Source organism: Melospiza melodia, chromosome Z (genome assembly GCF_035770615.1).
Source record: "Melospiza melodia melodia isolate bMelMel2 chromosome Z, bMelMel2.pri, whole genome shotgun sequence".
NCBI classification, from domain to species: Eukaryota; Metazoa; Chordata; class Aves; order Passeriformes; family Passerellidae; genus Melospiza; species Melospiza melodia.
In genome coordinates this window covers 34,892,657-34,905,296 of record NC_086226.1, presented here as the reverse complement: position 1 = coordinate 34,905,296, position 12,640 = coordinate 34,892,657, and the positions used below count along the sequence as shown (strand labels likewise).

Below are 12,640 nucleotides of genomic sequence, written 5' to 3'. Positions count from 1 at the left end.
TTTCATAAGGAAGGCAAGGCTGGAAAATTGCTGCCAAGAATAAGTGAATAAGCAAACAAACTGGCAGTTAAATTCCTCAATAATATAAAGACAAGAAAATTTCTAGTTTAGCTCTCCTACTAGTTTCCTGTCTGAATTGTGTGTCATTCTCCCTCTTAAAAATTTTATTTTTCTACTTGTAAAAACTGGGTAATAAAGTCAGCCTTTGTACTCCGGTTCAAAATCAATAGATGAAAACATCTGTCTAAAACCTCTGACACAGAGCTCAGGAATTCAAATTTACAACAGAAAACAATGTGCTCAGCACTTTCTGCACAAAACAGTCTGTAAGCAAAGAATCATGAAGTAAATTAAGATTTATGTCTCATTTTTGTTTCCAGCACAAATTCCAAGTAATATTCACATAGATTACACATTTGTTTTAAAGTCCTAAATAAATGAGCTTACCTCTTTCCCTTTAGTATCCCCATTTTCAATCCATTCAACAGTTACACTTTCATTATCTTCATTTAGAGATGTTACCATAGCTTGGTGAATTCGGCCTAGGAAGCAAACACAAGGTGATCATTTATTGATGGAAATGATCTGGCGGAAAAAATTTCCAGAATATATTTTCATTCCTGCACTTAGTCATATAGAGAGAGGTAGGAAGAAGATGGTTAAAAAAAATGTGATAAATAGAAGGTGGTTGTAGGCCACACAGTGTGAAGTGGCTCAGATCTGATCCACAAGTAGAGACTGTAATGGGACAGTCAACATCCAAGTGAAAATCACAATCAACAGAAAATCCAGTGGTAAGTAAACAGAACCTCTCAGGAAAGCCACACCACTCAGACTCTCTGTCCTCGAGAACAGAAAACTCCAATACCAGAAGATTCCGACAGGTGCTAAAGGTCCCTTAGGTGCCCTTCACAAAGGCTCGTTTGTCCCCCCTTCTAGACTGATACAACATCAGACATCTCAACACTGAAATTAATCCCTTTGAAATTGTGTTCTGATACTCATTTTTTATAGGCAACAATTAGGTGGTATTCCAACTAAAATTAAACTGCCTGGAACAACATAAACCATTATTTTAAAAAGAGCTACTTACACAGATTGCTGAGCTTAAGATCTGCAAGACCCAAAGGAAGCAAGTCCCCACAAAGTAAGATAAAACCAGTAAACCTTCAATAGGAATAAGGATTTTTCTTCTAAAATATATAGTACACTGCAATTTTTTATGGCCTCTTTCCTATGCACAGTACAGAAGAGCAACTGGAAGAGCAGGACAGCCATGCACAGACGCAAAAGGATCAAGACCCAAGTGTCACATTGATTTCACATCCGTGCTTTGCCCTCAAGTACCAAGAACTGAGGTTTCTAAAGAACACGAATCCAAATCATCTGCTCCTCGCACACCCTCCTGTAATGATGCCCATACTATGCAGAAGTAATCCTTTGCTCCACCTGCCATGAGCCACCCCCTAGGACTACGTGCACTCCCAAAGCATGAGTGATCGTCCTGGAGCAGTTGAGCATACACTGTTGCTGCTGCTGCTGCTAGGCACCTTCTCAGGGTAAAACGCAGTACAATCAGCACAGATGCATCAGTCTGGGCCTTCTCTGCCTTGCACTTTTTCTTCTTTTCTAAAGCTATTCGCCCCACAAACCCCTTTTACTTTTCTGCTCCATTGATTGTTTCAGCTTTTTGTTTTAGCCACTTCAGTCACAATCTGACAGTTCTCCAAATTAAAAAAAAAAAAGGATTTTTACAGTCTAAGACTTCTAGGGCCTGCAGAGGGACAGAATGAAAGCAAAACCTTGAATAATATCCCAAATTATCTCAGCTAACAGTGAGAGTAACAAATGTATACCTTTAATACTTCTATTACAAAGGCTGCCTAAATATTCACATCTAGTTAAGATTTAGTAAGAAGGGAGAAAACAGGCAAGTATCACAGAAGGTAACAGCAAATCCCTGTACTGTCTCACAGCGTGTGGAGGAATATGAGCTGCAGCTCAGGTGAGGTGTAGCACTCAGGAACTTGCAGAGCAGTCGGCAGCCCTGGGCAGCATCGCTCTCACCTCTGCAGCACTCGCCTCACTGGCAGCACACATTACACATGCATTTACAGCCTACACTCTTCTCTTGGCCCAAAGCACAACAGTCGCTCCCACAATAAAGCAAGTTAAGTAGTTTTTTTACATTCTAAATAAAAAACCTCCCCTTTTTGCTTCACTTAGTTTCTGTCCTCTGGCATTCTCTTGTTTTTATTTCCCTGACCCATGCTTTTTCTGAATAAACCCTTCCATTTGGGCTTCCTGAGCACCATTCTCACCATCCTGAATACACCTCTCCATTAATATTTCAGTATTTAATAACCTCTAGGAACTTAATTTTGTGCAAAAACACTGTTGTAGAACTGTTTCAATGAGCTGTCTGGTCCTTCAGCAAAGCAGCAACAGAAGCTGCTATCTTCCTGTACTAATGCCATTCCAGCCTCTTCTGCAAAGAGTGTGCTGAGACCAGGCTGCAAGGACACAAAAACTCTGGGAAGTAGGAATTAAAGCTTACTTTGGTATAATCTTCTGCTTCTTTTTTAAGGCCTGACCCAGCTGTCAATTCAGAATCAAGAGAAAAACTGCTGTAATAAGTCAGCCGAGACTCCATTTTCTTCATGCAGGAAAAGCCCCATCTTTATTGTATAGGTCATATTTTATAGGATTATCAGAAAGCACTGTGTCAGCTCTTATTGGCTGACAATACACTCACATTTAGTTCATTGGTCAGTACATGGTATTTTGAATATCTATCAAACTTCTGTATTTTTAATTAGTTTACATACTTTTTCTACTGATACTCATGAGACAGATCCCCTATTATTACAGGTGCCCTTGTTTTTCACCCACAAATGGTTTGTGGTGTTAATGAACTCTCATTCCCAAGATTGCTTTGCCTGGGAACTTGCAAGCTATTGTTAGCTGAAGCAGCAGAGCCTAATCCATATCTTAAAAGACCTTTCTTTTATAACATCTTTTACCTGTCTGCAACAAAATACAATGTATGAAAAATATCTGTTTAGTAGAACATATCTGATACAATATTCCAATAATACTTAGTACATTACCAGATTTTTAAAATTTTGAAGAAAAACACCATTGACAGCTGAAACCTGTGACACCGTCACCGACTTTTCAGCTTGCAAATAATCACAGAATGTGTGTTTCTACTATGTGTTTCTGTGCTCTGTTACTTTTGACAGAGAACAAGTAATATTTAAAAAAGGTTTCATGTTTTTTGCCATAACGAGTGAGAAGAGATCAAAGCAGGCTGATGAATGAACAGAAAATAGCCCCCACTCTAACAAACACAGTAAGCCAGCATGCCGTAACAAAAAATCACAATAAATCTTCCATCTCTGTGCCAGATTTCATCCCTTCCCGGGCCAAAAAAGTCAGGGCTGAAAAATACCCATAAAAACTCACATATTAACAAAAATAAAAGTTATGTCCATCTTCCAAATACTCTGAGCTTAAAGAGATAATGTTCACTACAGTATTTACACTGGCAGTGTACTCATACAATTTGTTCCTAAAAATTCTTTGTGTTACTAAAAGTTTACATGTTATTGAAGTGTCAGATAAAGCATTTACATTTTTACAATTGCCTCTTGCTCTCTGGAAACAGTATTCCATTATATTTTTCTAGTACACAGCTGAATACAGCAGCTGGGAAATTCAGGAATGCCAGCAACCAATTAGCCTGGCATAAACCTCGTCTAGCATATAAAGCAAGACCAAGTTACAAATGCTAAAATGTCGGAGCCAACTGGCAGAGAGTGTTTCAATGCAACAACCCTAATTTCTGGTGCATTTTAAGAGCTGGTATCAAAATTTGACATATAAGCATGTCCATGTAAACATGAACCAGCATTATAAGCTGAAGAAGTAACAAGTAATTCAAGAAGATGCATCTTAAAACCAAGAGAAGTAAAGCTGATACAACAACTCTTCACTTGGCATTTCCTTAATTTCTAGTGCCTCTCCTCACATGATTAGAATTCAGACCACAAGCAACTTTCTTTTTCTGAAAGCTGTTCCATTTCTGTAGGGCTCTCTGTCACAGTAACAAGCCTGTCTGAGTTTGTGTTTGGACAACATTCTCAGGCACATGCTATGACTCTTGTCGTATGTCCCTTGTCAGGGCCAGGAGGTGGGACTAGATAATCCTGACAGGTCCCTTATAACTCAGCATACGCTATGATTCTACGAGTCTCAAAACTAATGGAGAAGTTATTTGAAAAAACAATTATGTGGATAAGTTCTGACATACAGCGCGTGACATCTGGCTAATCTCTAGTAACCAGAAAATACTGCTGCCAGTACAGCAGTAGAAGAGAAAAACGTGCGATGCCAACACTTTACAATTACCTTAAATACACAGACATTACAATATTCTCACTCCAATCAAGTGAAAAACATCAATTTCCCATTCCCTTTCTTCCTAGCCACCTGATAAACATTTGACAAACAGAAGGAAGCAAGCCTACTGATCTGATCTGCAAACATACAATATAAATCTTCTCTATTGGGAAAGTTCTTATGGCAGCTAATGGTGCACAAAAAGGTTCATGAAGAGCAGTGAAAGCAAATAACCAGAGCTAAATCAAACATTTTAATTAATCCTGAGCCTAGCTAGCAGTGCCAGCTCATTGCAAATACCAAGTGTACTTAGATTCTTCCCTCTAAGGAAAGAAAACATTTTCTACCTACCAAGCTTCTCCAAACCACCACAATTTTGAAGGAGAGATCAATCAGAGTAATAAACCCACAGCCCTTTCATCTCCCTACTATTTTTCAGAGACATAAGTTATCAGTCTGAAATATGGGTTGGTGTCTAAATTGCAGTTTGGACTACAGCAGTGGCTGACATGTGACAAACTCCTCTGTATTTTCCCAAGAAATAGAGTTGGACTACAGCTCTATTTCCCCACCCGCCCACATAACTGAAGTGTCTGCCTCGAAAAACACTGTACTCACACATCTCATGCACAAGCTTTATGAAATCTTAGAAACAGCTTTGAGCTGTAATAATTAAAAATTACAGGTTCTGTATTGGGCTACAGAGAATACAGGTTCATAATTTCAACTATGATCCTCTCATTCCACCCCAAAAAACAGTAGGAGGACCTTGCCCTGCAGTGTTACATTATGACCATCATATAGTTTAAGTCTTGGCAGCCCAAACACAGGAAACTATCTTTAGCAGGACCCAGATGTAGCAATGTTAACAGACCCCACCTTGACTCGGGGCTTGGTCACCTTACATTGCTTGTATTTGCCACATCTTCAGGAGCACTAACATGTTATATTAGCTCTGGCAGTGGGCCATCAGCCAAACATGTAGCTTTTTTAAGTGCATCAACAGATTAGGTGAATGTAAAAATATACTACAATTTTACACCTACTACAGTCTTTCTGAGGATGACCACTGCAACAGAAGCTACTCATGCCTTAAAAGATTATAATACACATTTGTGAAATTACTGTGATTTTCCTATTCATGTTCCTGAGTGACTAATGTGAATGTTACCTCATCTAAGACACCTGGACATGACTGACCTTCACCCTCTGTCAACTGATAATCAAAAATTAAAATTGTAAAAAGCAAAATTTACTTTATTTTCTTATAAGTAATGTTAACTCCAAGTTAAATACATATTAAAAAAAAATCAGAGAAGCATGAGGCTACAAATATAGAAGCAGCACATACCAGACAGAATTACTGTAGTCCAGAAAATTATCTTCTGTGCTACAAATTCCAGTTCCCGGCAATGCTGGTGGAAGAGCTTTCCTGCTCTCACAGAGCTCAAGGAGGCAAAAAAACCTCACCAAATAATGCCTGTAGCAAACTTTAAGGAAAGAATCCCAAGGAAAAAGAGAATTCCTGGCTTGGTGTCTCCATCAGTGTCAACTATGGGGACGTCCCTATTTACACAAATCATCATTTGTCATAGCTTCCCTGCACTACATAGACAGTCCTGCTGCTCATCCCTCAAGGAAAAACCAGTAGTTACTGCTGACGGATGCTACTTGCTCCATAACACCAAATGTATTTGATTTTATTTTGTTTTGAAGTTTCATTCATTCACAAATCAGTGGATATCGTATTTTATTTTCATTATATCTACTACTTTTATACCACTTTTGTTTTCTTAGATCATACAAATTTATTTCAGCTCTGCCAGCCTTCCCTACTGTCTTGTCTGTTACCTTAGTTACAGTGTTATCACAGCATCAAATGGACACTAAATATACACAGTCCCTACTATATATACATATATATATATATATATATAATTTTAATATTTAAGAACTTAAATACTAAAATTAAGATATAACTTCATTAAATACATATCTTAATATTCATTTTTGTGAATCATCCCTAGCTGCTACCAACTCATTTTGTTGTGTTATCTAAATTATCACAGCAATACTCAAGTTCTTCATACATATGTTACAGCCACACCTTATCATCTCTGTAAACATCTACAATGTAAGAGACAGGAATTTTGAGGACAGAAAGTAATATTACCCAAATCAAGTTTCCCACTTCTGCCTGTATGTTCCAGCTTTAAATTAAAATCTAACTTAATCTTTGTCCCTACATAAAAACCTACCAAACTCAGAAATACCCCAAGCTAGCTATGTAGGTAATTTCTGTGCAAGTACTAATCAAAAATAGTGCTTTACAAAAACAGAGTTCACAGATATTACTGACAGTCCGCAAAGAAATGAGGAGGGGAGAAATAAACAACACACAGAGATGTGACTGAGCTGTGTATAACATTTAGCTTCAAAATACAAACACTACATTTTATGTTCCTCATACAGCAAGCAGGACATAAGTGACTTTTTGGTTTTCCAGCCATTCAACACTAACAAGCCACACCACTCTGAATCACTAAATCACAACTGAGTGTGTTCAGCCTAGCAGAGCTTGCTAGCTATCCATACTGAAGCACCTCCTCTAAAAAAGTTACCAAGAGCTGCATCCTCACATTGCTGTCATGGTCTTTGCTTCTATAATAATTTTCTATCTCCAGTCTTGTCATGTTCTGATTTGTTTGGTTTTTCTGCTGACATTTCATTTTGCAGGCAGATCTCTAAAGTTTCCCTTTACGTTCAAAACAAGTTTTCTGTGGTTTCCCCAGTTAAAGGAACACTTTGTTTTTTATTTCCCTTCAAGGCAGGTCCAGTTTCTTTTGGGGGGAGGGTGTTAATATCCTTTTAAGCAGATTTCAAAGGGCTTTATTTTACATTAAAAACCTCTGCTTAAAACATCTTGTCTTTATTTGCTTTAGAAGCTTTAACTGCCAGTGAAATCAACGGCAGTGAAATCACTGGCTTCACAAAAGGTTTTCAATAGCATCTGACCATGGTGGCACTGGGGAGTTTGCACTACATACTGCCTCTGGAGGTGCTAGTCAGAGAGAAGCATGTTAATAAACAAGATACATGTTACTAAGGCAGCTCAATTCATAACAAAGTGTCCTATTACTATGCCAACAGATGCACTGATACCTTGATACTTGCCATCAAGGTATCTCATCTGTATCATGCCAGTAATCCTATCATTTTTAAGAGTAGGTGAGCTCTCAGCTTACTAACTTACCCACAGAAAAAATTATTTGGAAGGAAATGCTTTCAAGTCATATCTAATACATGCTGTTATAAGTCCCCCAGAAAATTTTCAATAAACCAAAAAAAATTCACTTTGAAATATTTGAAAACTAGCACTTTGATGTCAATATATATAAACTTTTTTTTAAGATTTCACGTGTTCACAGTCATTTAGTACTCTATGCTCTATTTTATGGCTTATACAAACACACCTGTACAAGCACTATCTCTACCTGTTTCTGTCTTTTAAGAGTATCTGCTTTTCCAACACCATCAACCAAAAGATGAAATACCCCTGACGCTCCAGATCACTTTCTACAGGAGCACTCATAACCAAATAACAGCAATTCTGAAATGGCACTTACTTTTCTTCTTGGCAGTTCACCCTGCCCACACTTACTTTGTGACTAGAGAGAATATGAAGGTTTTGCACCTATCATTTACATTTTACGGTCTCTTAATCTGTAGCAATAGGATGTTAACTTTGTGCCACTTTTACCCCAGTTGTTTTGCTCTACACCTCTGTCATAGATGAGTAATGTGACGGTTGATTCTCAGAGTTAAAGGGCAAATATTAAGTATATATTAAGAGAAGTTTTATAGATGTACAGTTATGTCCCCCCTCCTTACATTGTTATCACAGGATGGCCTGGGTAGTTGGGGCATTTGGGAGGGTTGGCTTTTTACTATGGCAAAACCTGGCCTCAAGTCAAGATGTAAGAATATGATCTCTGCCACTGGAAACGAAGAAGGAGTCAATTGACATGAGTTTGGGAGAGACTAAAGGGTTAAAGGGTGGAACACCCATTGTGCGGATGAGCACATGGTGATAGAATCCTGCAGTGCTCCCTGCACTGTATTATCTTCTCTATTCACTCTTCTGTTGTATTTTTGATAAGGTCAAATACCTCTTAATGTTCTGACACAACATACATCTCCAGATACATGATAATCACACTCTAGTGAAGTAATGAAGCTTCCCAAAAGCAGTGTTACTTTCTGTGTTATGACCACAAATTAATAACTTTAATGTATGGGAAAAACTAGCCGTCCAGTCCCAAAACTGATCCCAGGAGTTATATTGTTAGTTAAAAATTACTATGTAAACTATCATCACCTGTCTTAAGCACCTTACCTTTCTTGTGTTAAACTTCATCTGAATCATTTTTCATAGTCTACTAAACAGTTTATTAAATTCAGAGAAACTTACGGCTTACCTTCACAAAATGGTCAATACTGGCAGTGCTGCATAAAGCCTCTCTTATCCTGACGCTCTGGCAGGGACAAACTCAGGTCACCACACACTCAGCTCCGGGATTCAACATCATGCTAACCTGCTTCATCTCTATCACACTAGTTTGGGACACAGAGACTAGAAGCACTTCAGAATCTGTCCTCCACTGCTTGCTACTAATTTTAGTCAAGGTATTGTACATTACTGTATGAATGATTCTATTTAATTTGTAATTTTTCCATTTATTTTAGGGCAAGATCAAGCAGAATGAGCTGTAATCTCATCTGAAATTGATATTAATGCAATCACCAGTTGCTCCATGGCCTAAAATCTTTTTATTCAGTTATGCTGGTGTTGTTGTTGGGGTACCACAACAGTTTTTCTCTTTGTGGAAAGGGGAAGGAACTCAGACAAGCATCTAGCATTTGCTGTCAAGGTAGATTGTGCCATGGTCTTACTGAAGCATGGCTTAACCCATGACCAACATCTTCATTCTCAAGTATCAGACAGAACTAGGATGTAAGAGAAAATGTCCTGAAAATCAATTCTGCGCCTTTCTTTCAGACCACAGTGTGGAGAGAAAACCTAAGACAATAGGTATGGTGTTGGGTCGTGTTCACAGCTGCCTGAACTAGTATCTTACATGGCATATTGCTTGGATGTACGGCACTTCAGTGCTCAGCTCAGGTCCCTCAGCTGTGCCTGTAGCACACTACTACACCAGGCACAGAGAGGTTTGCAGACTAAAGCTGGTGGTGCTTGGGATCAGCCGTTCATACTGTGTGCTTTGCACAGGACTGGTCTGGCACCACAGTCTGAATACCCTTTGCCAGTGTGCATCATGCACTCCTCTTGCACATACCCTCCAGTTACATTTCATCCAAAAGGAATTTTGTGGCAACTAAAGCACAGCAAAAGAAAGTAAATAGGATCAAAGATATGTGTCCAAAGTCCATTTACTATATGAGCTGAATCCTTGTTACAGATGCACCCGTGGTCCCAAATGGTATCTATATGGATACGCACAGAGTATCAAGACCTCATAATTTACCTTGACTTACATAAAAAAAAGAAAACTGCATTCAACCTCCAACAATGATGCCTTCAAGAGCATGGCTAGGTGCATGTACTGTATGTCCACGCACATGCACAACAATATGAAAGCATGATGCTTACTAAAATAAAAGATTGCCCAAGCAGTGACAGACAAAATGATGCAATTCAGGCCTCTCCTCAAGAATCAGACACAGGGGTTCAGGTTTTCTCTAGGAGGCAGGTTATTAGGTTCATTCCAGATGGGAGGCTGGAAGTGAACTAGTACACGTGCATTGAGAATTATCATGGTACCAGGACATTAGACTAAAACGAGGTACAAGATAAACTCATGGCCAGAACAGTGCAAATTGTGAAATATTTTATTCCTGTGTACAAGGAGATCGCATGCAAACAAGGAATGAAGTAGGGCATCCCGAAAGAGAAGCATGTTTTCTTTTATTATATGGGGCTGTCACAACACTAGCTACAAACTTACAGAACATCTTGAGCCTGGTGTTTAGTAACACTACATTATATTGAATTTGCCATCTGATCCTTTGACAAGACAACTTTCTGGGTAGTTAGATGACTCCAAAAGAGTCACCCCAAATATACAGGAGTACAGAAAAAAGTGGCAGATGAGCTTCAACACTGTTGGGGTTTAGGATTTCTTCCTTTTGTATTCTTTCTCTAAAGGAATTTTCTTCCATTTTTGTTGCTAACAATAATGATCAGTACTTAAGAGAGACAAAAGAAGTAACTACTTTCTCTCCCAGGAGCAGAGATACAGTGAGAATTGGGCTGCGGGAAAAGGGACTAGGCACAGCTCCTAGGTAGGTGCCTTGGTCTCTTGGCCTCAGAAGGGGACGGTCGAGCTGCTGCTGCTGCCGGAGCCCAGCCCTGCCCTGCTTCTTGTGCTGTGGGTGAGCCTTTGCACATGAGAGCAGCCACTGAACTGGACATTATTGGAACCCTGCCTTACTGGAAAACAAGGATCCTTCACCATCTGCTGGGGTGCCTCAGGGGAAATCCCAGGATCCCCAAGCCTCTCTCCCTGCCCTGTTCTAGAGTCAGGCTGCCTCTATCCAGTTCTCCTGCCACTGCTCCCAGTTTTCCACTACACTGTAGCCACACACCCCTTGCCTGCCAGGATGCACTGTGGCTCCAGCTGCAACTGCAGAGTTTCTGCTGGGTGTGCCCAGGGTGAGCCCCCCTGCATTCCAGTCACGGCTCCAAGGTTCCTGCTGCAGCTCCTTTCACTTTCCGGATGGTCACTGGAGAGAAAGAGGATATTAAGCAGGTAAAGACTGCTCACTTTTAAGGAAAACATGGAGGGTGGACTTGGTTGGGCTTTACAATTGTAAAGGACAAAATGAGTGAAAACTATTATTGACCAAATGCTTCAACACTAAAGCTGGGAGTGGTCTCTTAAGGCATAGGTTACAGACAGATGAAAGTGGTAGTGTATTTCTGTACACAGAAAACAGGGAACTTCTTGATCTTGTGTCTGCAAGAGTCAGGCAGTATAAGTCTGGTCAAAAAGGTATTCAATAAATACACAGACAACTGGTCTATAAATTGCTAGAACTAGGGAAAGTTGTGCTTCTAACATCCTAGATAGAATTCTGCATAGTGAAGGAAGACAAAGACAAAGTTGATGTGCTTCCCTAAATAGCCCCTGGTTGCTGGGCTAGATGAACCACCCATCTGATTCACTAGTGTACTTCATATAGAGGTGGTCAGCTTACTGCAAGTACCATAAGTGGTAAGGAGACTGAAGAAGCTCCCCAAAAAGCAAAGATACTTCAGAAGAGTTTAAAAAAACCCAGCTTTCTCCAGTTTCAGTAAGTCTTATAAGGAGAAAAGGGACAAGAACCTGGAAGGAAGCATAACCAGGAATGTTAACCTGAACTAGCTAAAGGCATACTCCGTATTTATACAATAGCAGGTAGGGATAGGACTAGGGTAACGGTCTTTGACTCATAGAGAGTAAGTTTATACTGGATATTCAGAAAAATTCTTTGTTGTGAGGGTGGTGAGGCACTGGAAATGGTTGTTGAGAGAAGCTGTGAACGCCCCATCCCTGGAGGCTTTCAAGGCCAGACTGGACAGGGTTCTGAGCAACCAGGTCTAGTGAAAGACCCATGGCAGGGGTAATGACATGGTGGTAGTGGATAACTTTTGGGTCCTTTTCAACCCAAATCATTCTATGATCCTGTCACTCCATACCTGGTGTAAAATGGTGTAAATTGGCTGGAGGGGTCCAATTCGCTGCACAGGGACAGACTGCATATTGGTCAGCAGGTGGTGAGACCTTGTTCTGTGCATCACTTGTCTTTTTTGACATTTTGTTTCTCTCTCTCTTATTGTTCTCCCTTTTCATTACAATTACCTTACTAATTTTACCACTACTACTACTATTATTATTACTCAAACATTAAACTCTTTTTTCAACCTACAGGTTTTAATTTGTTTTTTGTTGTCTAATTCTCCTCCCCATCCCACCACAGGTAGAGGTGTGTGGACTGAGCAAACAGCTCAGTCAAACAGTGGTACTTAGTTGCTGGCTGGTATTAAACCTTGACAGTCTTTCAAACAGCATTTGGGTTTAGTGGTTGTTGAAATTTGTTTAGTAACAGGATTTAAGATTGTGGTTGATTAAACTAACTTGGTGAATATCATCTGCAAAAGATTCACGTGACTTGG

General features: G+C 39.6%; 1 protein-coding gene across 3 annotated transcripts in view; it reads right to left on the bottom strand.

Annotated features, from left to right (window-relative positions):
* KIF2A (kinesin family member 2A) overlaps positions 1-12,640 on the bottom strand; it is a 56,256-nt gene that overhangs the window by 33,603 nt on the left and 10,013 nt on the right. For all 3 annotated transcript variants that reach the window (XM_063180719.1, XM_063180721.1, XM_063180720.1), the window contains exon 2: positions 448-542. In XM_063180719.1, the coding sequence (XP_063036789.1) occupies positions 448-542 (95 nt within the window). The remainder of the gene's footprint in view (positions 1-447; positions 543-12,640) is intronic.